Source organism: Mustela nivalis (assembly GCF_964662115.1).
Source record: "Mustela nivalis genome assembly, chromosome: 11".
Classification (NCBI taxonomy): domain Eukaryota; kingdom Metazoa; phylum Chordata; class Mammalia; order Carnivora; family Mustelidae; genus Mustela; species Mustela nivalis.
The window spans coordinates 52,213,705-52,241,619 of NC_139030.1; the positions used below are offsets into that span (position 1 = coordinate 52,213,705).

Here is a 27,915-nt window from a genome sequence, read left to right on the forward strand (position 1 = left end):
AGAGTTATCGGAAGACTTTGAGAAGCTGGGTGAGCTGAATGGGAAAATGAGCAGACCAAAGGGAGGACTGGACACTGTTTGGCAGATTCATGTAGAAAGGACTGCTGGACCGTTCTGCCACAACTAAATTCTACCACAGCCACACAGTGGCTCCAACCAGCCCTTCTTTCATTTTGGCTTCACACATTCCAGGATCAAAGTAAAGGGCCAGTGAATCTGGATCCACTTGGGAAATGTGGCCTTATCCCACTAGTGGAAATGGAAAGGAAAGATAGTTCCCCTTAGATTTCCATAGTTAGAGACAGGGCTTCAGTCCCATCACAGCTCACAATGCAAAATCTTCATTCATCCCAGATAAGAAGGAATATGGAATGTTGGATAGGAAAAATGTGTGTGTGTGTGTGTGTGTAGTCATATGTACATATACACATACGTGTACATACATTTATGATTTGTTTTGAGTTAAAAAATGAAGCAAATTAATATTGTTCATCTTTATACTATTAGATATTGAATTTTGGAATGTTTAGAATCGATATACTGTAGATGCTTGAAGCAAAAGAAAGCATTTTTACTTCAAGTAGTATAATTTTCAGATAGCGTCATCCTATATTTGAATGTAAGTGCCATCCAGTGATAGTGAATAGCCCCTCCCCACCTAGGTAATGGGTAATTTGTGCTGCTTTTCTAACTTGTGAAGTTGTCATTCTATAGTTTACAGAGTTCCCAAGTATTTAGACCCAAACTATACCTATTCTCTAATTTCATGAGTTAATGGTACAATAGTTTATTATGAGGATATAAGATGAATGCAAAAGGTAATGCACTAAAAAGTAGATTATATTGCAAAGAAGCAGTTAAAATTGAGGACATATCATTTTGTATTTTTTGTTATTGAATTCCCAGATCTTACCCAGTATCTGACACAAAGCAGTTACTCATACTCTTTACTGGTGCTCCAAGAAAAGAAAAAGAAAGGAAAAATTTTTTTTTAATAAAAGATCATATCTTTTATTTCTAGAAGATATGATCATCTATTCAGAAAATAAAATTGACAGGAAAATTGAAGATTGCCAGATACAAAGTCACATTAATAACAATTACCAACTAAAATGTATATGTTTTTAAAAATAGGACATCATTTATAATAGCAACATAAAGCTATAAAGTATATAGATTAATGTATCTAGGAATTAATAAGATCTATCTAATAATAGGAATTAATGTGTCTACCCCATTAGAGAGTAATTCTATGCTTTTGGATGGAAAGACAATTTTATAAATACATAAATCCTCCATAAATTATTCTATAAGTTTCAGTTTGCTTTTTGTAGAAATAGATAAAATGGAAGAATGAATGATCCTTTATAGGCAAGTTGACCTTGAGTAAAGAGAATAAGAGAGGACCTGTCTCAAGATGTACTAAGAAATATTTTGTGGGAGGAGAGGTGAAGAAGGCTACATTAAGCAATACTTTCAGAGCATTACAATAAGGCAAATTAAAGATACCTGTTCAATAAAGAAAAGATACTACTGAGAAGTTAATGACAGAATAGAAATTATTTGAAATTCTGAAACTGAGATATTAAAATCTAATATACCCAAGGAACACTACTAATCAATCAATAAAGGATGAAAATCACAACAGAAAAATTGGAAAGAGGATTAAGAATGAAGAATTTACATGAGAAGAAACTCAGAGAATGAATAGGCATACAAAGAGTGTTCAACATCATGGTAGACCAGAGCAATGCTAACTCAATAAAAGTAGGTGGTTTTTCACCTCTTAGTCTGGTAAAAGTTGGAAAATTTTTGAGACAAATTCTCCTTGGGAAGACAATATTACATATGTACAAGTGAATAATGCCAGGTATTGGTGAGGATGTAGAGGTACAGAACCTTTAGTACTCTGGTGGGAAAGTAGAAAAGTAGACTCCCCCGGAGAAGAACATGGCACTGCTTGGTTCATTTAAATATATATGTACCCTAGGATCCAGCAGTTATCTCCCAGGTAACAATTTCCCAGTAATTCTCACACAGCTCCATAAAGGGACACATACAAAGTTGCTCATGATAGTGTTGTTTTGTGCTGGTGACAAGTGAGTTTACTGAGGAAGGAGAAGACTTAGCAATGTATTCATGTGGTTATCTATTTTGGTAAGATTTACGAAAGTAAGGTATCTTAACTATTACCACAATTTCCTCTTATCAAGTAGTGTTAGAGTAGCCATGGGCATATCTGGTTTGCAGCAAAGTGGAGTTAGTTGGAGATAGTATTAATGGGGTCTCAATGGGACACAATTATGTGGTTTGCAGACACTTCCGTGTACATTTACCAGGCACATTCTTAGAAAAACACTAAGTACATAGAACAGGTGCCAGGTACAGGTCTTCCTTTAGTCTTGCTGGAGAAGAAAAACTATCTTCCCAGTATTGGAAACTTGGATTACTTTGGTATTCTTCAACAGTTGCATTTTTTTTTTCTTGTTGCATTTTGTAGATGGCATATTTTAAACACAAATGCCAAACTTGGAATTTTCTATGTATTCTGCCTATTATAAAGCTTTCCAAGCTACACATATTAGTTATAATAAAATTATAAAACATATCTTTAAAGATTTTGTTGAGAAAAACCAAATATAAATAAGGTCAAGACTCTAACCCTGAATATTAGAAAGCTCAAAAATGACAGTTTAACTATAATTTGGAAAGTGTATGAGTATTTTAAGTTTAAAATTGCAAATTACTGAACATATAAAATATGCATGTTTCATATATCAAAAGCACGCTCGTTGTCATCTTTAGCTTTTTGTGTTAAAATACTGAGAGAAAATTCAGATACGAGATTAGTGGAATATAAAAAATTATAAGAAGCAAGGAAATCAACAAATTATATTAACATTGAGTAATGAAAGTAACAAAATGTTTTGTTATATCAGATGCAAAAGTGAGAAACAGTGTTTTTCACTAAGAGGAAGAGGGGTATTTCTTATAGAAGTATTAAGTAGATTCTTGGATTATTTTGTAATTCAGTGAAAGAAGAGTAAAACATATAGATATGTTGAGAAAAAAAAAGATTAAATTTTATGCTCGTTTGCCATGAAATAACCAATGTGTGAGATAACATAAAACTCATCATGCATTGCTATTTAGAGGACTTTGATGACAGTGGTTGAAGTATTGTCAAGTCAGAGTATTTAAAATTATCCATTGAACAGGGACTTTTGAAATGCTTTGTTACCTTACAGCTCGTCTATGAAAGGAACTTAACAGGAGGCTTTACCAAATGTGACAGTAATTTTAAAAATTTATATGCTATTACCAATAATGAGTTGTAGAGCTCAAAGAAATTTGCTGAACTATCAGTAATAAACACACACACATACCTGTATTTCAACTAGTTTTGCCAAAGGAAAGATAAGATTGCCTCTATGCCTCTATTACAAAACCATTGCCCTGTGAAGAGATGATCAGAGAGAATGAAGCCATAAATGGAGAAACAGGATTAAGTGTGCTGGGGAGCTAATTAAATTTTGGAACTTGTGGTGTTTTTGATATTGGTTAGTTTTTTTAAAAATGGAAATCCATTTAATTTCTAAGCTCGCTTTTAATATTCATTTTTGTACCTAATTTTTGTTTGTAATATGCATTTTATTCTCAATCTCCCCTGGTAAAAAATGGTGTAAGCTGCAGGCCCATAAAACCTGGATCTGTCTCTGGGTTGCAGGAGGGGTAAGGGGCCTAGATAGCACCCACATGTTCTTTTTTTTTTTTCCTGTTTTATTTTATTTTATTTCTTTTCAGTGTTCCAAAATTCATTGTTTCTGCTCCACACCCAGTGCTCCATGCAATACATGCTCTCCTTAATACCCACCACCAGGCTCACCCAACCCACACCATCCTCCCCTCCAAAACCGTCAGTTCGTTTCTCAGAGTCCACTGTCTCTCATGGTTCATCTCCCCCTCCAATTTCCCCCAACTCACTTCTCCACTCCATCTCCCAATGCCCTCCGTGTTATTTCTTATGCTCCACAAGTAAGTGAAGCCATATGATAATTGACTTTCTCTGCTTAACTTATTTCACTCAGTATAATCTCCTCCAGCCCCATCCATGTTGATACAAAAATGATATTCATCCTTTATGATGGAGGCGGCATAATACTCCATTGTATATATGGACCATATCTTCTTCTCCTTTTTTTTTTTTTTTTAAAGATTTTTATTTATTTATTTGACAGACAGAGATCTGTTGAAGGGCATCTTGGTTCTTTCCACAGTTTGGCCACTGTGTCCATTGCTGCTATGAACATTGGGGTACAGATGGCCCTTCTTTTCACTACATCTGTATCTTTGGGGTAAATACCCAGTAGTGCAACTGCAGAGTTATACGGAAGCTCTATTTATAATTTCTTAAGGAATCTCCACACTGTTTTCCAAAGTGGCTGCACTAACTTGCATTCCAACCAACAGCGTAAGAGGGTTCCCCTTTCTCCACATCCTCTCCAATACTTGTTTACTATCTTGTTGATTTTGGCCATTCTGACTGGTGTAAGGTGGTATCTCAATGTGGTTTTGATTTGAATCTCCCTGATGGCCAGTGATGATGAACATTTTTTCATATGTCTGTTAGTCATTTGTATGTCTTCTTTGGAGAAGTGTCTGTTCATGTCTTCGGCCCATTTTTTGACGTGATTATCTGTTTTGTGTGTGTTGAGTTTAAGGAGTTCTTTATAGATCTTGGACATCAGCCTTTTGTCTGTAGTGTCACTTGGCGAATATCTTCTCCCATTCCGTGGGTTGCCTCTTTGTTTTGTTGACTGTTTCCTTTGCTGTGCAGAAACTTTTGATCTTGATGAAGTCCAAAAAGTTCATTTTCGCTTTTGTTTTCTTTGCCTTTGGAGAAATATCTTGAAAGAAGTTGCTGTGGCCGATGTCAAAGAGGTTACTGCCTATGTTCTCCTCTAGGTGTTTGATAGATTCCTGCCTCACATTGAGGTCTTTTATCCATTTTGAGTTTATCTTTGTGTATAGCACCCAGGTGTTCTAAGAGCAAATAAATAACATGTCTGATAATATACATCGGAACATTACTCACTAGTTAGAAATACAAACTCAAATTATTTATAGTAAACTGGATGGATCTTTAAAACCATAGTAATTGTCATAAAAAAATAAACGAACAAAATGAGTCATACAACATGAAATTTATGTAAATTTAAGATACAGCATCCAAATTAATATTCAGTTTTTAAGAAAACATAATACAAAGAGACATAGTAAACATGTTAGAATGGTTTCCTAAGGATGAGAATGGGAAGGGGCTAGAGTGGCAGGGAATGAGATATGGGGCAGATAAAGGAGAAAATAATAATAGAGATAGGACTTTTATGGCCAATGATGATAACTGGCTATGATCTGGGGAATTTAACTCCAAACCTGAGGTTTGGAAAAATCTAGAGTTTCACAGCAGGAAATTTGGTTGATTTTATCTGCAATGTAGCTAAATCATGATTCACTTTTTACAAGCTTTTTCAAACTTTTTAACTTTTAGATTAGACTAGTTTAGGTAAATGCAGGATAGAGTCTAAAAAGTTTATGAAGTTATACATTATAAATTCCATGGAAGTACAATGTCAAAGATAATTTTTTATTGTTTAGAAAAACTGAGAGTGGTGGAGACCAGAAGGTGGGGGTGAACCTAGAAAATAACAAAGACAGCTTCTGGACCACAGCAAGCACTTACTAAATAATCTTGTGAATGAAGAGCATCAAGAGAGAGAATTTATCAAAGATGTGAGTCATAGTACAGACCAGCTGACTTCTATTCATCTTTCCTTTCTGACCTAAGTCTTCCTCCCGAAGCCCAAGTCTGGTGCCTTTCTTGTATATTCTCATTACTTTTGTATGATGGTGGATTGCAATTGTTTACTTGCCCATACTTCCCAATGGACTAGGGGTCCCAGAGGACAAGAACAAAGACTGCCTAGTTTGTGTCCCCAGCACCTGCTATTGTGTCTGGCACTTAGTAATCATGTTTAAAATATCTTTTGAAGAGTTAATAAAGTGGAATGAACATATTAAAGGAATGTTAGCATCACATGATTTCACACATGTAGCAATCATTTATACATACTACTGAGTGATGATCTTAAAATTAGGACTATCTTCATTTTGATTTAGTAATCAGAACAATTAGAAAGTGACAATATTTAGGTCTTCTTGCTTTAGTCTTTTGTAGCTTAATAAAGAAAAGTTTCCAAGCATATTCCATTAATTCTGTTAGCAGTTATTATGATGGCATTTAAAAATGAATTTAATACAGATAATAATATTACAAATGATTCAACTGATGGCTGATCATTTAAAATGTATTCCCTAATTTTCAGTTTGAAGGATCTTTCAAAATAAGACTACTTTGAAAAAAAGTAGTATTTCACAACAGTATACTCTAAGGGTCTTCATGGATAGTATTTTCTGCATAAAGATAAAAATTCCACCTATGCTTTAAAAAAGTCTGAGAACAATTACTTCTTAATAAAACCACTCAATGTGATAGACTGAGACAATTGAAAATCAAATAAAATTAAAGGAAATCTCTTGCTTTTGTATACAAACTGATGTATTTAAGAAAACATGCAAGCTGGAATTTATTTATGCATTTTTTTCTATATAGTCTTAAAATCCATAAGATATCATTAATGCTTCAAGTAGTCCTTGTTCTCTTTTGTCGAGTAAACTTTTTATATACACAGACACACCCATTCTGATGTTCATTTTTTTCTGTGCTTCCTTCTGCTCTTAAAATCTTTTCCTTCTGCCTAAAAAGTTTCTTTATTACATATTTGTGCAATGATGAATTCTCTCAGTTTGCCTTTTCTGCAAAATTTTTTTAATTTCACATTCATCTTTTTAAACTTTTCATGAAGTACAATACTTACATAAAAATACATGCATTCTAAACATATAGTCCATTGAATACTCTAAACTTAACAAACCATGCGAGCAGCACTGGGATGAAAACATAGAATTCCTTCACTCTAGAAGAGAGCTTTTACTCCCTTTAGTATTCTAAATTGTTAGAATATAATCAGAATAATGTATGTAATATTTATCATAAGAATAAATTATCATTCATAAAAATCAAGTGGCAGGTCTCCTTTTTTTCCAAGCACAGTTACAAGCTAAGGACACTCTGTTCTCTAGGATATTATAATTTTAGAAGTTACCAGAAACATCTAATTCTAATAGTTAAGTAAAGCTATCTATTTATGGGCCGTAATTTTATGGTGATACAGATAAATGCACCCAGCCCACCTTGTCAAGGAAAGCTCCTTAAATTCTGTGAGGAAGACCTATGGATTAGCAGGATCTGGGGCCTTGGGGACAGTTACTCTGGATCAAACTAGCGTTCTAGTGAAATGGACAAAATACATTCATTGTGAAGATAGGCACTTCATTGATAGAGTTGTATTATGTTTTCCTGTTTATTTCTGATGACATTGTAAGAAACTCTATAAAGTTAAAAGCAAATGGAGATATTGTATTGAGGAAATAAAGGATTGTGTGGAGATTCATAATTCTTAATTATGAATTAAGAATTAATTCATAATTTAATTCAAGTCTATCTTAATTCAAGTCTTCTTACTGCCTACTTAAATGTAAAAATTTTGGTTCATTTTTAAATTTCAGGTAACAGAGTAACTAAAATAGCCATCACTTAAATCCCTGAGAATAATGGATTATAATCATTGGTCTTACTGTACCTAGACTGGGCAAAGAGTAAGGTAAAACGTTAGAATAGTCAGCAATTTGAAAAGTTTATACAGTTTTCTCTAATGGTAAACTGATATTCACGAAGTGTTAGAGGGTTTGCCAAAATCGCAGCTAGAAAATTGTGTATTCATTTTGACCAAAATAAGACAAATTTCGAGACAGCAGATTAAAAAAATCAGTCTAAAAGTTTCACAGCTCTTTTATTGCGGATTAAATGCAATGCCAAACAGTATTTGGATATGACTCGTGGTGCTTCCAGTCTTCAGCCTGAAGTTAGGAATCTTCAGTTATTTGAGGTCCCAGGCTCTGCAGCTCACTAGGATGTCATTTAATCAGGGCACAGGATTTCCAAACAGTAGTGATGTCACTATGATTAAACCCTAAGATTTTTTTTTTAAGATTTATTTATTTATCTGAGAGAGAGAGAGAGAGAGAGAGAAAGAGCGCACACGTGTGCACATGGTGGGGGGCAAAGGGAGAGGGAGAGGGAATCTCCAGCAAACTGTCCACTGAGTGCAGAGCCCACCATGGGGCTGGATCCCAGGACCCTGAGATCATGGCCTGAGCTGAAATCAAGAGTCAGACGCTTAACCGGCCGCGCCACCTAGGCGCCCCAATCCCAAGAATTTAAGTTTTAAATTCTGCTTATGTTTATTTTAGTACTTCTGTGAACTATAAAATCTGGCTTTCAGAAAAGCAGACAGTTACTGTGGCATACCTTGGTAAAGAATAATGATCAAGACAATTAGTTATCTATGTTCCCATAAAAAGAAGTATTACAAAGCAAAGCCAGGGTCTTAGGTCCTATCCGGTAGGTTCTCCTAGGACCTCTCAAAATAAGGTGAGTGTATATCTAGGCTTGCCCAGAACAGTCCCAGTTTATGCCTGTTGCCTTGGTGTGTGATGTAATGTAGCATTTATTCTTGGAAAAAAAAAAAATCTTGGTTTGCAACAGAAATGCTGGGTCATCCTGCCAAGGATAGAACCAGACTGTCAACTGTATTCCTTACAGCCAAGGGGTATCTGTCTCTGCTTTCCTCCAGTGATGCTGTCAAATATTCAAATATCAGTAAAATGAAAAACTATTGAGAGATTTTATTTTTTTAAATTACAATTCAGGGAGCAGATAGGAGTGGACTCAAACCTGGCTTAATTATTATCTTTTCCCTATATGCTTCAGATTTAGTCTTCTAGCAGAGTTCATTTTCTTCTGTAAATAGCAGACACACTGGCTGACTCAAGTGCACTTCTGGTTGTCTTCAGATGTGTCAGCGTTCTCTTCCTTGTTGTTGACACAGAGGATTTGTTCGATCTTGATATTCCTTTCCTGCACTGAGGCTGGGAAGACTCATCTGGAAGTTTTTCAGTTCTCCTGGAAGAGAGCATTGAGTGTAACAGTTTATACTGGAAGTAAACATGGCCTCTTCCATCTTTCCTGACGATGTCTTTCTTTTTCATCATGGGATTTTAGATTTTCAGAATGGGAAGAGTGTGAAGGGAATGTCACTGAACAAATAGAAGGAGTTTTTAAACCACCATGGTAGCCAAGGAGGCCTTTGTGGTTATAAGAAATGGATACTTGTACCCCTGACAGCCAGAGTGGAGGTGTCTGTTGCTTTGTTTGGGTCATATTATCAAGTGTTCACATATCAGTAAAAGGAGAATTTCTGTGTCAAATGGATTTCTTTCATCTCACTGTTACCCCACAGTTCCTAAAGTAAGACAGAAATCAAAAGAGAGCCTTTTGTATCTTAACAGAATCGTTGAAATCAATATATGATGAAGTCTTAATTTAACAACTTAAAAAATAGTGTGCTTAACGCTACCAAGTAAGTTAAGTTACCATTTTTCTAAAAGGGAATGCACACAGAGCCCCTTGCAGATCTATTTTTTGGCCTACTTAGTCATAATGACTCTCAAGTATAATTAGGACTCAGACATTGTGACTCCAGTCTATTTCCATGTTTATAGGTTGTAAGCTCATTTTTTACCCAAGAGAGTACATTTTTAGAAAATTATCCTCCCAAGCATAATAACTTTAAAAAGTTGATTAGCATTTCTAATAGATCTCTTATCGATCAGTGATGTTATTTGATAGGAGATAAAATATTATTTTTATATATTAATAATAACCCATTTTAATTAGGCTGTTATCAGGTACATTATAGATAATGGCAATATATTTATTTAATCAATTCAAATTTGCTGGAACACTGTTAACATTACCTAATAGTAGTGTAATTCTAGGTCTATAATTTCTTTTTTTAATGTACACTCTTTATCTTAAAGTAGATTTATGGAAAAATGGTGCAGGGCAGTATAGAAAGCTCTCATGGAGTCCCTCCCCACTTCCCCTGTTATTAACACTTTACATTAGTATGGTACATTTGTCACAAGTAACGAAACCATCATGATACATTATTGTTAACTAATGTCCTTTCTTGATTCAGATTTCTTCAATTTTCCCCCCACTTTCTTTTTTTTCCTCCTCCAAGGTGTTACATCCAAGATAGCACATTACATTTAAAGATCACTCTGTCCTTAGTCATCATTAGGCTGGGGTAGTTTCTCAGACCTCCCTTGTTTTTGATGACCTTGACAATTTGAAGGAACATTGGTCCAGTTATTTTATGGAATGACCCCGAATTGGGATTTTTCTGATTTTTTTTTTTTTTTTAAACTTTTTATTTTTTATAAACATATATTTTTATCCCCAGGGGTACAGGTCTGTGAATCACCAGGTTTACACACTTCACAGCACTCACCAAAGCACATACCCTCCCCAATGTCCATAATCCCACCCCCTTCTCCCAAACCCCCTCCCCCCGGATTTTTCTGATTTTTTTTCATTATTAGATCAAAACTATGAGTTTGAGGGAGAAAGACTATATAGAGAAAGTACTGTTCTCATTATATCAAGAGAACCTGGGTGGCTTAGTCAGTTAAGCATCCCACTCTTGATTTCAGCTCAGGTCATGATCTCAGGGTCATGAGATCAAGCCCCAGGTAGGGCTCCACACTCAGCCCAGAGCCTGCTTCAGATTTTTTTCTCTCACTGTCCCTCAGCCCCTCCCCCTCCTCCCTCTCCCTTGCATGCACAGGTGCATACACACACACACCTGCACAGTCCTCTCTCTTTCTCTCTCTCAGTAAATAAATAAGAGCTTTTTAATTTTTTTTTTAAAGATTTTATTTATTTTATTTGACACAGAGAGAGAGATCACAAGTAGGCAGAGAGGCAGGCAGAGAGAGAGAGAGGAGGAAGCAGGCTCCCTGCTGGGAGGACACTGGGATCGTGACCTGAGCCGAAGGCAGCGGGTTAATCCACTGAGCCACCCAGGCGCCCCAATAAGAGCTTTTTTAAAAAGGAAACATATTATCAACATGAGTTATCACTACTGATATTAGCTATGATTCATTTTACAGTCCTTTTGAAAATACTCACGTATAGATTCTATGGTGCCTTGAGAATACTTTAAAAATTAATGGTACTCCAGCCATTATCAGTTCCCACAGAAGTGATATTTTCAAAGCAGTTTTTCATTTGACAACAGTCAACATACATTCTACTTTACTTATTTTTACATTGGTCCACTGCCTTAAATAATTTAGATCTGACTTAATTTGATTCAGATTTTGGAAGATCTTCAAAGTGGTTTTTTGGACCAATTTTAATTTTATATACATAGAATTTAAGTTCTGTATAGGTAAGAGATTCAGTGACAGAATATAAAACAGAGTCAGAGATTATTATAGAGTCATGAATGTGTGATTATTCTCCTTGATATATGGAAATATCCTCTTAATCCTTCTAGTCACAGTTAAACAAGACATTCAAATATTATTTGCTTTCTTTAAAAATGTTGAAAGTTATTAAATAAAACACTGCTAAAAGAATTTTCTGGAAAATATTTTTATTTATTTTATTATTTTTAAGATTTCTAGTTATTTATTTGAGAGAGAGAGAGAGGAAGCATGAGTCAGGAGGGGGGCAGAGAGAGAAGGAGAAGCTGACTGCCCGCCAAGCAATCTTGAGATCATGACCTGAGCTGAAGACAGATGCTTACCTGATTAAGCCACCCAGGTGCCCCTATGGGAAATATTTTTAAGAGAATAATTAATTCCATTCTTTAAATGTAGAATTCATATTAAGACAAAGCATGCTAATAATAATCATTACCAAAGCATAATTCCTATTACAAAATTATATGGACATAATACACACATATTCTATCTGAACCATAATAGAGTTGACACTCTGACAGTAATAAATCAATTGGGAACTGCAATTTACTGTTCCAGTATTAGGTAAGTGCCATGGGGCCAAGAAGGTAATAGAGGCCACTGGGACCTTTGCCAGCACAAGTTAATGTGCACAGCCCACATTTTCTCCTTTCAGTCCTTTAGGGAAGAATTGGTTTTGGAGTTCACTAGGTGATTTCTGGGAGATTTCCAATTTAATTTCCAAGTATGTAGGGGAACCTACCCCAGTGTCACTCTCAGGGTTATTCCTACATGAAAGGCTTCATAGGACAATGAGGACTAAAGGAATCCCTCAAAGCTGCTTCCTGGAGGCTGCTCCTGATATTTGACTCCAAGAAGACAGAATAATAGTCTATTCTGAATCATAGCAGACACTCAGAGTTCCTAAAACTCTAGAGAGACTACCTGTGATATTTCTTGCTTGAAGGAAGGGATCATTCTTGTATTCTGTTCACAGAATCCGTTAATGATATTTAATGTTTCTCAGATGGTGAACCAAGTGGCAGAATTCATTTCTTTCTGAGCTTGTGCAGAAATACCAATTCAATTTTAAAAAAAGAAAGAAAGAAAAAAAAAATCTTACTGATATATCTCTTGAGCCACATAACTTTGTCTAATTAAAAAATATGTTTCCCAAGTTTTCTTTAGTTCAAGGCAACAAAGACAAATTAATGGGACTTTCATTAATAAAGGAAACTCAGCAGCAATCTAAACCTTTGAACAATCAATATTTATTCTAGGGCTACTTGCAGTGTCTAACATTATGTTTTACAAAGTAACTACTTCTATCATAAATGTTTCAATGATTTTAGACTTAGAGTGGATATATAACTTGGATAGCCAAGGTCACATACATGGCTAGTTAATGGCAAACCCAAGGATTCAAACTCTAGGCTTTCTAACTCCAGAGCTTGCACTTGAATCACTACCCTAAACCAAAACTCTGCTTCTGTTATACCTATGTGTGAAATATGTTTCATGTTTAGAAGGCTAGTAATTCCTATAAATTGAAGTATCCTCAAAATTAATGAATTAATATATCTTAATTGCAGATGCATGAAAAAAAATTGTCCAAAGTAAGGAATTCAAATGAAACAAGTTAATACTACTAACAGCACCATTTTTTTTTTCATGAAATGTGGAAAACTCTCTACTAAGTACTTTACACAGTACTTAACCATCCCAGTACTAACTATTCTTTGAGGCAGTGATTATTTTTTAAAAAAAGATTTTATTTATTTATTTGACAGAGAGAGGGATCACAAGTAGGTAGAGAGGCAGGCAGAGAGAGGAGGAAGCAGGCTCCCCGCTGAGCAGAGAGACTGAGCAGGGCTCCATCCCAGGATCCTGAGATCATGACCAAAGGCAGAGGCTTAACCCACTGAGCCACCCAGGCGCCCTGAGGCAGTGATTATTAACACTTTTTACAAACTAGGAAAATAGCCATAAAAGGTAGTCAATAGTCAAATACTAGTCAAAATAGTCAAAAACTAGTCAATAGCTATAAAAGGTAGAACAGGGATTGTGATGTTCAAGGTCAAGATGATTACTTATCTGTGAGCTACTAAAACCAGTTTGGATTTTTCTGTATTGACTACTAGTGTACTTCATGGTATATGTTAACTATTTAAAGGATTTTATCTATTTTACATTTTGAAAATTGAGCCATATTTCCAATGTCTTGCAGAAACTAAACTAAAAACTCATTTTTTGAATGTATACACTCCTAAATAGTATTCATAAAGTAATATATACCTTTAGTTCTTAAATGAATAAAATAAACATGTTTCTTTTAATACCTTTATCTTTTTTTTGCAATGTTTTCATTTATTCCCTTCCAAAATGGAAGTATATTTGGCATATAATATTATGTAACTTCCAGGTATATAACATAATGAATTGATATTTATTGCACAATGATCACTACAGTAAGTAGTGACCATCTGACATCATACAGAGTTACAAATTTTCTTCATTTTTTTCTTCTGATGAGGACTTTGAAAATTTATTCTCTTAGCAACTTTCAAATATTTCATACAGTATTATTGACTATAGTCACCATGGAAGATTGGCTTTTTAAAATAAATACTTGAAAAACTAAATGTAGCTACTGGCGATTTTATCGCAGGAAGGTGTCCTCCTTTTCCTTGCTTATTGTTAGCAGATTATCTGAGGTCACATGAGAGCTGACCAGTTGGAAGGATGAGTGAGGACAGGGGGCATTCCAACAGGAGCACTACATGCCTCAAATGAAAGTGGAGAGAATAAAGGATACAAAAATGGGGTTTCCAGGCCTAACAGCGTCGAAGTAATGTGAACAACATGAGTGAGATTTAAAATGTTGAGAATTTTGAGTAAATCTGAGAAATTTGACAGATTTTTTGGGTAAAAATTAACATGTTGAAGAATTTGCTTTTTCATGGTCTTGGATTTTAAGGGATCAAGGATATTTTTGTTAATCTCACACCCCTTTCTTTCCTATTAAGCTCTCTTTTTCCTTATTTGGTTTATTATCTTCCTTCTGTCATTCAATGTCATTTCTCATTCTTCCCTGTGTCTTTCATTTCAACTTTTCTTTCTTTAACTGAGTATAACAGATTCAGAGTTCAAAATACGTGGTGCTTTTCTTTAAAAAAAAAAAAATTATTTAAATTCAACTTAGTTAACATATCGTGTACAGATATTCAGAGGCAGAATTTAGTGATTCCTCAGTCTTATATAACACCCAGTGCTTATTACATCACATGCCCACTGTAATGCCATCACCCAGTTACTCCATCACCTCACCCGCCTCCCCTCCAGCAACCCTCAGTTTTCTGTAGTTGAGTCTCTTATGGTTTGCTTCCCTCTCTGTTTTTATCTTAGATTATTTTTCCTTCCCTTTCCCTGTGTTCATCTGTGTTGTTTCTTAAATTCCGCATATGAGTGAAATCGTATTTGGTATTTGTCTGGTATTTGGTATTTGTCTTTCTCTGACTAACTTATTTTGCTTAACATGATACCCTCTAGCTCTGCCCACATCATCCTTACAAATGGCAAGATTTTATTCTTTTTGATGGCTGAGTAATATTACAGTGTATGTGTGCATATATATATATATGTATACGCAACATAATATATATATACACACACATACACATATGTGTGTGTTGTGCTTTTCTTGGGTGGAATTTATGTTTATCCTTTCAATTTTAAAAGGATATTTTAAACTTTGATATTTCACATTCCTACTGAAGAGTATTTATTTTATTTTGAAGAAAATAAAACAAAATTGAAAAAGTTTGGTACACCTTTAGTTTTTTCTTATTAAGTAATAAAACCTGGTCATTAAGTTGTATGTGTTCATCAGATGTTTTCACTTGAGTCCATTTGTTCCTTTAAAATGGTTCTTAAAAGGAGGTTCACATCAATAATTTATGCTTTTTAAAAGTAGACAGGCTTAGGCCCTCCCCCTAAAAGTTTGTTTCAGCATTACTTGGGTAAGCCCTGGCAGCTGTATTATTTATTTATTTATTTTTAGTTACATGGATGATTCTTTTATACACTGTAGTTGAGAAACATCATGGAATATACCTATATTTTGACATATGCATTTTTGCAGCAATAGTGACAAGTGACACTTAGCTGCCTTCTTACTATTACCTAACATAAGCTTTTAAAATATAGTCTTTAAGAAAATAGTAGGGAATAATACTTGTTAATTCCATGCTATGGGTTCTTGATATTAGTATGATGTAATGCCAATTTCTAAACCTAATTGTGGAAGAATTGGTGTCAGGGTCAGTGATATTTAATATTATTGGCAATTGCACTTTCAGCAAGCTAGCCATAGGAGGAGCCTAAAAAAATGTTCCACATTCATCTAAGATAGAAAGTAGAAGACATCTCTTACCCTATGGGAGTTTGCAGTGTGATACATTAGGCCTTTGAAAGAGAGATATTAACAAAAAACATTTCAAATTGTCTCCAGTTTACTCTATTACATAGATTATGGGTCTAATATATAGATTTTTTCAAAACCTTATCTCTATTATTGGAGTTCTAAATTTTCACTAGAATTATCTTTTTAATTGAACCTCTTTTATACTTTTCAGCCTGATGACTGTTGATTAAGTTTCTTATATTACTTTTTTGTATTATTTTCTCTCTTCCATTTCTTGCCCTCTCCTTTGAGACTGATGCTGGGATGCCCTAAAGTATTCCCCATCTCCTGAATTTTGTTTTGAGTTTTTCTTTGTTCTTTTGCTCTACTGTATTGGCACAAATCTAAAGTACAGAATGCTATGAATTTTTTTTATTTACATATATTTGTGTGACCGTCACACATACCAATTCTCACACACCTGAGAATTCTCACTTGTAGTAAAGTACTTTTTTTGAAAGGTATCTAAAATTCTGACTTCTACTTCTTTTCAACTAATATTCTATTGAAATTTTTATTTTGATGCCCACGATTACCAAGAATTTTTATTTTTTATTTTATTATCCTTTTTTTTTGATAGCCTGTTCTTTTCAGTAAGAGATTATCTTCTCAAATTACTCTGAGAATACTAATTTTAACTTTTTTAAATTTTAAGATTTTTATTTATTTGACAGACAGTGATCACAAGTAGGCAGAGAGGCTGACAGAGAGAGGAAGAAGAGCAGGCTCCCCGCTGAGCAGAGAGCCCAATGCGGGACTCTATCTATCCCAGGACCTTGAGATCATGACCTGAGCTGAAGACAGAGACTTTAACTCACTGAGCCACCCAGACACTCTTAACTTCTTAATATTCTCCTATGTTTGTTAAATCTTTTCTTTCTTCTAGAGTTAGTAGTTTGGTCTGGTCATCTCAGTCCTTCAGTTTTATGTTTGGTCATCCTTGATTACTAATTCATCTTTAATTATCTATCAATATTTATGGATTAAAGACCGTGTTGCTGTTGTTTAGGGTTGCATCTGCCTGTATTTATGTCTGGTTCCCAAACAAATCCTCCCCGGAGGGAGGGGAATGCCTGCAAGTTTTTGTGTGTGGGTGATGTGTATGTGTCTGGTTGTCTGTTTTAGGATATGGGTAAGGAAAATGCAAGGCAAGATCACCATCATAGAAAATCCTAAATAATGTGCTTGCTTCGGCAGCACATGCATACATAAATACACATATATACACGAAATTATATAATTTTAGTATTAAAATTGGAAAGAAAATCCTAAATAATCTACCAAAATACCAGGGGTAGTAAGAGAATCTAGCAAAACCACTGGTATAAGGGTAATTAGTAAAATTAAATAGATTCAGTGTTACCATTTTAGCATCAAATAGTTGTTCCATTTTGTCATTTAAACAGTGTTTCCAAACCATCTTCTGAAGAATGGAGGAGAAATTAACATGTGAAATACAAAGGGTTCTGTACCAGTTTGAGGTTATCCTTAGGAAATGAGTGAGGAAGTGAGATAATTGACCTGAGATGTTTGTGGGGGCTTTAACTGTAACTGAATATTTTTATTTCCTCAAAAAACAAGAAGTTAAAGGTACAAAGCAAATACGGGAAACGGAGAAAGTTGGTTAAATCTATTATTTTCTATACTTTTCTGTGTGTTTGAAATAATTTCATATTTTTTTATAATTTCATAATTTATTATTTCTAACTTTGTCAGAATAAAACAACCACAGCATGAGTTCTGTGATCTCTCGGATTCAGGGTCTGCCATATATCAACTCTGTCAGACTCTTAAATGTAAAGTCTCTAGTAGTCTAGTGGCAGAGAATTTTGTCTAAGTTTGTTTTCTACTCTAGTATTTTTTAAATTTAGCCACAGAACTCCTTGGTGGCATATTATTTCGTATCGCATGGGCCAGCATTCACAGATAGCAGGTTTTGATAGGCTGCTTTAGAATTTATACCCACTTAACTTTCCAAAATAATTTGAGGAATTATTCTGTGAAAAACTGGTGTGATTAAAATGGAAATAGAAAAAAAAAATCAAAAACACCTAAGAAAAAGGTAGTATATTTAAAAAAAAGAAAAAAGGCCTTTCTTTCCCTTGATCTTCCCTGCTTCTAGTAAAAACGGAAATAAACACCCTAGGGGGCTTAGGTCGATTAATTCAGAGGTTAATGTTTTGGTTTAGCCTGGGGATAAATCCCACTGCTTTGCACTTGGATTTAGGGGAGGAAGTGTGGAAATGTGACCTGCAACATTGTTGGGTAGATAATCCTTAGTCAACTTGTTTTCTGATCTTCATCCATGGGCCAACTCGCTTACTTCTCTGCTGGACAGGAATATTTTTTCCTATGTTCTAACTTTCTCAGATGAGCGTGTAGGCTGTGGCACCTGCTAATCTCCTTACTAGGCAAATCCTATCTGCTCTTTCTTGCTCAGATTTATGAAAACTCTTTAGTGTCTTCTCTGGTTTTCAGTGGCATTGTGAAACTTTACTAGCCATCATTATTTTCATTGCAGTGGGAATTTGGGAACCAGGGGATGATAAACACATGGGATAAGACAATTAGAAGTCATAAATTAGAAGTTGAAAGTGCCTTGACTGGAAGAATGTATGAGGAACAATAGATGATAGGTAGATAGGTAAATAGTACATGCATACATGCATGGAGAACAGATAAGAAGGGAATTCATAATAAATATCTTTATATCTATTTTAACTGTGAGAAATCCTAGATACAAGGATATTGCCTTCACTTTTTGTTTTCAGTAGTTGTGTCAGTATCATCTAACATTGAGGTTAATGGTAGCTGGGCAAAATAGTCATGAGAACACTAAAATATCTTTATGTGCAATACTCAAAAGAAAGTGCAGTCATAGTAATATTTATTTATTTATTTATTTATTTATTTATTAAGAAATCTTTTTTTTTTTTTAAGATTTTATTTATTTTTTTGACAGACAGAGATCACAAGTAGGCAGAGAGAGAGGAGGGAGCAGACTTCCCACTGAGCAGAGAGCCTGATGCGGGGCTCGATTTCAGGACCCTGGGATCATGACCTGAGCTGAAGGCAGAGGCTTTAACCCACTGAGCCACCCAGGTGCCCCTCATAGTAATATTAATAAGTGGAAATATGACAATATTTTTCAAAATTTTAAATTAAACATAAAAGAATAAATATCGATTGATTTTATTACATTTATTAGATTCAAGTCAAATAAACTTAAATGCACTTTTCAAGGTACTTTTTTGGACAAAAGTGCATGTCATCTTCATTATAAAAATTTGAAAAATAAAGAAAGGTAAAAAGAAAGTAATAAAAATAACCCCTGATCCCTCAGCTCTGAATAACCTTCATTAAAGATACTGTACATTTTATTTTGGATTTTCTGTACATTTAACAAATTGAGATGAATATACAGGAATGTGTGTGTGTGACACACACATTAGATATCCATTATAAGGTTTTTATAATTCATTACATAGTCTTTAAAAGCATTCTTTAAATGCCACTCAGTTTTTCATTATATGTTCATTTTTTATTTAATGAAAACCGATTAGGCTTTTAGGTTAAATTATAGTTTTTCAATATTATGAAAACATTGCAGTGAATACTTTCATAAATGTTTGAAGACATCTGAGATTATTGCTTTTGGATAAATCCTAGAAGGGAGGTTATTTGGCCTTAAAAATGAATTAACATACTTAAGGGTTTTGGTAGATATTGTAGAATTTTTCTCGAAAAGTTTGTGCACATTATTTATTCCCATCATCCAGATAGGAGGGAGTGACTTCCCCTATACCCTCCAACCTAAAGGATGATGATGGAATCTGATCTGAGTCTCTTTGGTTTACTTTCCAAGACCGGGATTGTGAGCAGATGCTTAGTGTCTTCCTTCACTTTAGCCTAACCTGGGAAGTACCTCCCTACCATCGTGCCAGTGACACGAATCACCCACCAGGCCTGCTGTCTGTATATACTTCAGTGAATCAGAATGTGGGTGTTGAGGGTGTGCATGAACAGAGAGTGAGGGGAAAACAAAGAAGGAAAACGGGATATAGAGATAGTGGAATTGGGGGTTGGACGTTAGAGTTCATGACATCTGCTTACCCGAATTTGTCATATAATTCCTGAAAGAGGTGACACCTCCAGTGGAAATATAGGGTGTACAAAACATCATTTCTTCTGCCATCTTTTCTCCAGAAGACCATGTGTGTGTATACTGAAAATCTTTGAGGGAAGTCATCTTCTGCTCTCCTGTATGGTTTCCAGAAGTGTTGAGCAGTGTCCTAAACCCAGGGGGAAACTGCACTCACTGCCTTATTTCTCAAGTGGAGGTGGTAGTTTCTAGAAGGCCAAGAGGTCTTTTTAGAATACATAGATTTGTGGTAAGAAATGTCCTTATACCGTGGCCGAATTAACTAAGGGTAAAAGGCATCCCCTTTGTTCTAGATGTAATTGAAGATTATTTTGTGTGATATGGAAACGGATAGTTTTCCATTCTGGGAAAGAATAGTTTTAGCTTCTCCTACCTCTTTTTCTGAATCTATGTAATCTGTGTTGTCTCTACTGTGATTTGCTTAATTTTCATGTTCAGCATTGGAAAATAAAAGAGCAGACCATGGCTTCTCTTAGTTCACTCTCCTGCTGTGTTAGGTGATATTATTTACTATACAGCTTTTCAAGCCATTCACAGTGGGTTGATGTATTAGATGTTGGTGTGTCCTGACTCTGAGCCAATTTTAATGGAAAAAGAAAAAGAAAAAGACTCATTTTTATTTTTTAATGGAGAAGTTATGAAGTTGCCCTGACTCGACTCATTGAAATTGAGTTCATTTTTAAAATGAGAACTATTATTTTTATGCCTTTTTATTTACAACATTCCAAAATAATAATATATGGAACTTGACTTTTTTATTTTGTATTTTTTTTCCCTATAGGTTTTGGGTACACATAGAAGTTATTTAGGGAAGTCATAGTTTGAAAGCATATCTTATTGTTGTTTTTTTTTTAATTTTAAAATTGAGTCTATCACATATATGTTCCAAATTTCTTTTCTTTGTTCTTCCTAAATATTTTGTCAAATTGTTTTAAATTCAAAATGAGAATATATTTTTTCTGATTTCTAAACGGATATGTAATTGTAAGAAAATGTAAATATGCAAAATAGAATAAACCAATCTTTCCATCACCTCATTTCACAGAAATGAGTTTCCCCAAGAGAGAGAAGCAGAGGTTTGTGAGCAAGTTTTGAGATTAAGACAGAAGAGGATTAGGTGATCAGAGAGGCAACAGAACCTGGAGAGTGGAACTATCAGAAGCACTGTCACAAAGAATTTTAAATGAGAAAGGTTCATTGAATTGCACTAAAAGCAAATGCTGATGAAAAGTAAAAGGAATCAATTTTTTTTTTTCATTAAGTTTTCACTTTAGAAGTTGGGAAGTGTTAAGTTCAGATTTTTAAATAAAGATGGTAGAGAGTGTGGGAAATAAATCTTATGTGTAGTCGTTAATAAATGCTAATTCAGCATAATAATTTTGTAAACACATTACTTCTTGTAGTTGAAATGAAAAGTATGTTTTAAGATTTATTTATTTATTTGAGAGAGAGAGCACCCATGCACAGGACCACAGGACTGGTGTCCCCCGGGGGGTGGGGGCGGAGAGGGAAAAGAGTGGAGGAGAGAAAGAATCTCAAATAGACTCTCCTGCCGACCAAGGAGCCAGAGACAAAAGCATCTCGTGACCCTGAGATCATGACCTGAGCTGAAATCAAGAGTCCCATGCTTTACTGACTGAACCACCCAGGCACCCCAAAATCTGTTTATTATTATTTTTAATGTGCCATTTCTGGCTGGCAAACATTTAACTCTTTCTTTCTTTCTTTCTTTCTTTCTTTCTTTCTTTCTTTCTTTCTTTCTTTCTTTCTTTTTTCTTTCTCTCTCTCTTTCTTTCTTTCTTTCTTTTCTTGCTTAGGCCTCTCATGTAAGGAGCTGACGGGGAAATAAAATATACAGGATGAAAAGATGGCAACGTTGCCTCCCCCAGGACCTCAGAGTTTTGTCTACTTTACAAAACAGTCCCTTGCCCTCATTGAACAACGTATTGCTGAAGGAAAAACAAAGGAACCCAAAGAAGAAAAGAAGGATGATGAGGAAGAAGGCCCGAGGCCAAGCAGTGACTTGGAAGCGGGCAAACAGCTGCCCTTCATCTACGGAGACATCCCCCCAGGCATGGTGTCAGAGCCCCTGGAGGACCTGGACCCCTACTATGCAGACAAAAAAGTGAGTGTATTTTGCATGCAGTAGTGCCTGCTCTGCTGCTTCTGCTCAGAGAGATATCTTAAATTGAGATTAAGTGGAAGTTATTGATAAACCACATCACGACAAAAAATGTTCAGTTAAATGTGTATGTAGAATATTCAGAACATGTACTTTTAGTTTTTCATCAAACCTGGTTCTGTCATTGACATATTATTTCGATATTCTTAATCTTTAGAATATTCAATATAATGTTCTCTCTTTTTGGGACATGACATCGATATACACCTGCAGGAGCGAAATTATTGTCAATTAGAAAAGTAAGACCTGGTATCTGTCCAGAATGCGTTTGCACGCAGGTGACAGCTGAATCCATAGGAATATAAAAGACCATTCAATTAGTAGTGGGGTTTAGATGTCTGCTTCATTTAGGGTATTGAAAAAAGAAGTTTGAGATGGTCAGAGAGGTAGGACATAAATCAGAAGATTTTCCATTGTTCAAAACAGAAGGGGAGGGAGTATCTCATAAAATTATTCAGGAAGGTGAGAATAAAGAGGGGCTATTGGAAGGAACAAAGAGAAGGAGCAGGTAACTTCTTGCAAGCAGTTTGTGTTGGGGATGGAAATAAAGCAAGATGGTGGTAGAGAGCAAATAAAAAAAGGAAGTCGGTAGCAGTACATTCATGTTGAAGATTTTGAAATTTTTTCCACCAGAAAGATGGTCACTTGAGACACCAAATAAAGTGAAAACCTTTTTAACATAGGGTATAAATAACACCTTGAAAGTAAAGAAAAATTCTGGGGGGTGGGGGTTGGGAGAGGGTGGCTGGGTTATAGACATTGGGAGGGTATGTGCTATGGTGAGCGCTGTGAAGTGTGTAAACCTGGTGATTCACAGACCTGTAACCCTGGGGCAAATAATACATTATGTCTTAATTAAAAAAAAAAAAAAGAAGAAGAAGAAGAAAAAGAAAGTAAAGAAAAATTATTTTCCAAAGAAAAATGCAGAGGGTTGGAATAATGTAGCTGGTTGTAGATGTTAACAGATAAGATAACAAGCTACCTATCAGTTCATATTTGCATTAGAAAAGTGGAGAGGCTTGAGGGGCAAACAGAGATTGGATTTTAAGAGTCCTGAGAGGTTGAAGTAATGCAGTAATGAAGTAAAGGCAGGAGCATCAGGAAATCCATGTTAGCTGGCGTCAATATTTTCCATGGCAGAGGAGTGGATGTTGTCCTCTGGAAGGCAAATGTTCAGAGTAGCAGAGCTGGAAAGGTGTTTATTACATTAAGGAAATGGGAGAAAGTTGAAAACAACTCCTGGAACGTTTATTCTCTTGAGAAAATGAGAAGTACAGCATTTCTGACATGGTAGTGGACATAGCCAATTGAAGTCGAAGTTGCCTAAGAGGTGCCTGTAAAGGATTAGATCAGCAGTTTCATAACTTTTTCCAACATTGCTTTGCTAATATAATGCCTATAGACTTAGAAAGTTCAAGAAAGGCAGAATAATGTCCATTTAAGAACATATTCTGGGCCACTTGGGTGGCTCATTCGGTTAAGCAGCTGCTTTTGGCTCAGGTCTTGATCTCAAGGTCCTGGGATCAAGCCCTGGATCCAGCTCCCAGCTCAGCAGGGGGTCTGCTTCTCCCTCTCCCTCTGCCCTTCCTCCCCATTCATGCCCTCTCCCTCTCATTCTCTCTCTCTCAAATAAATAAATAAAATATTTGAAAAAAAAATAAATAATATAAATAAAATAATAAAATAAAAATAGATCATATTTTTATCAAATCATATTTTAATCAAATCATATTTTTATTTGTTTAAAATATAATAAAAAGGACTATTTCTTGATAAGACATCTAGCAAATCAGATTGTAAATATCTTGAGAAATACAAAATATGATGAAGGTATATTTTGACAGTCGAAACACGTCTGCCTCAGTGGTCATTGCTCTGAATAGCAATACCTGATATTTTGCTTCACGTTAAAACCAGCATCTCAACAGGCTGGCAACACAACAAAAAGTAGAATACCTGTGCAGGCCTTGAGATAGTACATAGCACTGACTGATTAGTCAGTATTGTGACATGGCAAGGAAGAATGCTAATATGTATTGAGGATCTCTGCGTCCGGCACTGGACTTTTTGTATAAGTTAGCACACCTATTTATCATAATATGAGAAGGGAACTCCTACCCAATTTTTAGATGAAAGAGGGCTTGGGGAAATTAAGAAATGTGCAGAATGTTATACCCTAGAATTTGTAGGTTTTTAAAAATTCAAGTTGGTTCCTCTACTGGGATATTCTGTTGGGCAACATCTCTTAGCATAATTTAGTTTCTGCTGTATAGTGACCACTGTGCTAACAACTTTACAAAAACGAATGAAATAATAATGAGTAAATAATGAGACAAGGAAAATAAAAAGTACTTCCTCATTTTACTTATTGCTTCATCGTCAAAAATTCCTGGCTCAGCATGGACACCTACTACATTTCCTATTTCCAAAGGGGCTCTGGGTGTTCTTTAACCAGCCACCCATAAAGGAGGAAAGGAGTCTTTCCAGGATAACCAAGGAGTAGAGATGTACAGTTATACTGGCTTTAAGTGACTTGGGAGGGAAGGAGAAAATGTTTGCATTTGAATGGAAGATTATAGACTTATTAACTAATGGAGTAATGTTAGCTATGTGACAGACTAATTTAACAGATAACATTTAGGATCGGGCTCCCAACTCTTCACTGTGTCCCAGTTCCTTTCAAATAATGTATGCATTATTTGTTATGCAGTGCTTTTATGGTGAGTTTGTATTATGCAGTGCTTTTATGGTGAGTTTGTGTCTTTAAGAAAGAATAAGTTACACCGAAATGAAATAAAAATAAATAAATAAATACATAAATGAAAGAATAAGTTACCAATATCCTCTGCTATGGGTATGAAGAAGACAGGTACAGTGTCTTGTTATCTTCATATCTTCTGTGCTTTATATGTTTCCTGTAATTTCAGCAGTTGCTCCCAAAATTGACTAAGAAGTTACAATGTGACAGAAACTTATAGGGCTTTCTAGGCACTAAGTGCTGGCTCTCAGGCTGCTAATTGGTGGTTCTGATATTTTGGAATCACGTCTGTCCAAACCAAAGCATATGCTCTTTAGGCACCACAATTTTCTAATTTTATGTTCAACAAATTCTTAAATAGATGAACAAAATTAAAAGAATTTATTCAGACTTTGATATCTATGTATTTCATAGGAGGATTTTAGAATTTACTAAAGGGATCTAGATTGACCTCTCAAACTTCATTAGGCTTACTTACTTTTCCTTCCTTTAATTAACTCTTGGGTGTGTGTAAACCCAGAGAGTCCTAGAGAAGTTTTTGATTTAAATAAACATTGGGAATTTAAAATTAAAAATAACAGATGAATTCTTCTTTGTAAAAATTTCAAATGCAAGGTAACTGTGTCTGGCCAAGTCTAGGCAGTAATGCTGTGATTTTCACATTCGCTCAGCTGATTTCTGGTTCAGGAAGTCTCTCTAATGATTCTGACACAAGTGTGACCCTGTCTCCTCCATACCGTCACACTTTTCCATTTGTATTTCTCTGCATTATACTTGTCACATCTTGCTTCATATTCGAGTTATTGTGTATGTATCACATTTCTAGGAAGTTTCCTGAATGCAAAACCCATGCCTCATTTATGTTCAGATGCATTTTATCGCCTCATGAGCCCTAGTTCTTCACAACACAATTGCAGAATATAATGGATGAGTGAGTTTTTCTAAAAGGACAATGTATCAATTAAAGAAAACAGTGGTTTCTAAGACTAGATATTAATTTTATAACTAATATTAAGGGGTGCCTCGGTGGCTTAGTTGGTTAAACATCTGACTTTGGCTCAGGTCATGATTTCAGGGGCTTGGGATCAAGCCCTACATGGAGCCCTGTGTGGAGTCCCCCACTTTCTCTCCCCTCTGCAGCTCCCTCTGCTTGTGCTCTCTCTCTCACATACATTCTTTCCTTCAAATAAATAAAATAAAAAAAAATTTTAAGCGAAATTTAAAAAAATAATAAAACTGATTTTAATTGTAAAAGTGAACTTTATGTTAAATTGTGTTTAGTCATAACTGGTATAGTGAAAGTGACCAAGACTATAAAAGGGCACCTGAAAATAATAGATTCTGATTTGTTTTCTTGGGAAAACACTGCCACATACAGTTAAAAAGCAACATACTCAAACTTAGGTTCCCAATTTGGTGAAAAATATTTATTTCCAGAAGCCTATTCATAAACATATAAAATTCATATTAAACAACAGCAAAAGAGCAAGTCACCATCTTCTCAATAGCACAGGTCATTTCCCTACCAACTATAGAAAAATAAGACAAAGATTTGAACTTGGTCTCCCTGATTCCCCAGCAAATTTCTTATATTGTGTTAATATCTTCTTCTTGTGGCTATTTATTTGCTTGGGTTTTTAAATTTTTAATGGAGTACCAAAGCCATGGAGAATGTCATGTATTGTGTCATGGTTAAGTAACACATTTCAAGAATATTTGGTTCATTTGTATTACTTTTAAAAAATTACTGTGGGTAGGAGCAAGGAAGTCCTTTAATTTGTGCTCTATTATTTTCGCTGTTATCGGAATTATACCTAGAATAGGAAAATTGAACTGGGTAATAGGATTCTTCTAATGCTAATATTCCTTGAATTTATGAAAATATGTTTTTGAAAGGACTCATAATTTGGAACATTTGCTCTTAATCATGATAATAGCCAACAAGTATTAAAATTCTCAAGCTGTTGTGGCAAATATCAGAGATAGCTAGTTTCTATTTAGTTTGCTTACAGTGCAGGGAAATGAAAGAAGGAAATTGTATTCTAAACTAATTCCAGTGGCCGCAACTTACTGCTACTGCTTTGGGTGTTAAAGGGATATAAAAAAGAGAAGACAGTATATTTGGGGAGCACTAGGCAATCCGTGCTCACAAATGCTCACTTCTTTATTTACTAAGAAGAAATGGATGGAGTTCATTGGCCAACGTGACTTAAACAGCTGCACTAATTAATGGCAGTGGCATCACGTTGGTTGAGTCCAATGGCAGTGTTTCTTTAATAGGACCCTACCACATGCAGATGCGGTAAAGTGCTGATATAAATGTGCTTCGATGAAATTTTGGGTTTTCAATTTCATGACGTTTTCTTTTTCTCCCACAGACTTTCATAGTATTGAACAAAGGGAAAGCAATCTTCCGTTTCAATGCCACCCCGGCTTTGTACATGCTGTCTCCTTTCAGTTCTCTAAGAAGAATATCTATTAAGATTTTAGTACACTCATATCCTTTTTAAAATGATTACTGGCATGGGTTCTTTAAAATGTTGTTTGTTCTGGGTGCCGGGTGGTTTAGTCGGTTAAGCATCAGCCCGTCTCAGGTCATGATACAGGAGTCTTGGGATCCAGCCCCGCATCTTTGTCTCTGCTCAGCAGGGAGCCTGCTTTCTCCCTCTGCCCCTCCTCCTGCTCCTGCTTTCTCTCTCTACCTCTCAAATAAATAAACAAAAGCTTTAAAAAAATGTAGTTTTTGTTATTTATTCAAATAGGGATTTTAGTCCTTTTGTATCTGAAAATATCCAGTCTTAGTTTACCAATTTCAATATAGTTTGGTGTAAGTCTCTGAGAAGATTGGGAGAATA

The 27,915-nt window shown here is 35.2% G+C and overlaps 1 protein-coding gene and 1 long non-coding RNA gene across 8 annotated transcripts in view; one reads left to right on the forward strand and one right to left on the reverse strand.

The window, feature by feature from the left end:
• The window catches only part of SCN9A (sodium voltage-gated channel alpha subunit 9), a 170,579-nt gene that overhangs the window by 46,458 nt on the left and 96,206 nt on the right, over positions 1 to 27,915 (forward strand). The window contains exons 2-3 of the mRNA XM_082690248.1: positions 21,938 to 22,245; positions 27,439 to 27,557. Of these exons, the coding sequence (XP_082546374.1) occupies positions 21,988 to 22,245; positions 27,439 to 27,557 (377 nt within the window). The 5' untranslated portion in view covers positions 21,938 to 21,987. The remainder of the gene's footprint in view (positions 1 to 21,937; positions 22,246 to 27,438; positions 27,558 to 27,915) is intronic.
• The window catches only part of LOC309844068, a 166,822-nt gene continuing 145,370 nt past the window's right edge, over positions 6,464 to 27,915 (reverse strand). For 4 of the 7 annotated variants that reach the window (XR_014300475.1, XR_014300476.1, XR_014300479.1 and 1 more), the window contains 2 exons: positions 12,442 to 12,560; positions 6,464 to 9,145 (listed from right to left, as the gene is read on the reverse strand). This is a non-coding gene — a long non-coding RNA (uncharacterized lncRNA). The remainder of the gene's footprint in view (positions 9,146 to 12,441; positions 12,561 to 27,915) is intronic. The other 3 variants (XR_014300478.1, XR_014300480.1, XR_014300477.1) reach the window with 2 other exon arrangements.